This window comes from Sinocyclocheilus grahami, unplaced genomic scaffold, assembly GCF_001515645.1.
Source record: "Sinocyclocheilus grahami isolate Dianchi unplaced genomic scaffold, SAMN03320097.WGS_v1.1 scaffold14943.1, whole genome shotgun sequence".
Lineage (NCBI taxonomy): Eukaryota > Metazoa > Chordata > Actinopteri > Cypriniformes > Cyprinidae > Sinocyclocheilus > Sinocyclocheilus grahami.
In genome coordinates this window covers 1-951 of record NW_015515550.1, presented here as the reverse complement: position 1 = coordinate 951, position 951 = coordinate 1, and the positions used below count along the sequence as shown (strand labels likewise).

Here is a 951-nt window from a genome sequence, read left to right as displayed (position 1 = left end):
TTATTTTGTTAATTTTCATTTATTTTCAAAGCCCATAAAAACAGTATAGAGCTTGAATGCAGAATATAAAGAGTTTGCCAAAGGAGCATGTATACAAAATATACGGAATAAAGTGTTTGCCAAAAAAGGAACCTTTTTTTTATTTAGTCTGAAATAGGACATCAAAAATAGTACAAGCCAGGACGTACTGATCTTAATAATTCTATGCCTTGTTATAACGTCTAGATAGTGGGAATTTATTTATTTATTTTTATCTAAGAATACAGACATTGCATGAAAATGCAATGTTTTCTTCCAGTCCTTATGATGGCATGGGCATTTGAGGCTTGAAAGGCCATGAATCGCCCACTTAGGAATATGACTCAGACGGCTTATTTAGAACTGAACTGTTAATTAGGATTTATGACTAAAGTGATGATTGTTGCGGTGTTAATTAGACCGTTAGATGTGTCAAAAACTAATGATGTGTCTTTACTTGTTGAAGGGTGGGAAAGAGTTCATTATGCGAGCTCATTTTGGACTGCCAAGTGTGGAAAGTGGTGAACTCGAGGCCAAGCGACCAATCACAGTAAAGTTTGAGATTCCTTACTTCACAGTGTCAGGCATTCAGGTGCGGCAAAACACATATTTACCTCAAAATAGTCTTTGATAATGGTCACAATGCAGTAGATTGATTTTTGTAATCCATTTTGTTTGTGTGTGGTAACAAACACAGGTGCGATACTTGAAGATTATCGAGAAGAGCGGATATCAGGCATTACCGTGGGTGCGTTATATTACTCAGAGTGGAGGTGAGACATATTCAGAAATTCCCTCATGCTTCCTCAGATATCATTCTGATAAAAAGTTTACCTTCACCCTGCATTAAAAGTTCAGTGAACATGAGCCTTACTCTGTCTGTTACAAATGCACACGCGCACACACACACACACACACACACACACACACACA

At 37.2% G+C, this 951-nt stretch overlaps 1 protein-coding gene across 1 annotated transcript; it reads left to right on the top strand.

Moving 5' to 3' along the window:
* The first annotated feature begins 490 nt into the window (after nucleotides 1-490).
* On the top strand, nucleotides 491-925 carry LOC107579173 (AP-1 complex subunit mu-2-like). Its single transcript, XM_016265033.1, has 2 exons — nucleotides 491-610; nucleotides 716-925. Exons 1-2 carry the CDS (start codon nucleotides 503-505, stop codon nucleotides 866-868), a joined length of 261 nt encoding a protein of 86 aa, XP_016120519.1. The 5' UTR covers nucleotides 491-502; the 3' UTR covers nucleotides 869-925.
* Nucleotides 926-951: the final 26 nt, after the last annotated feature.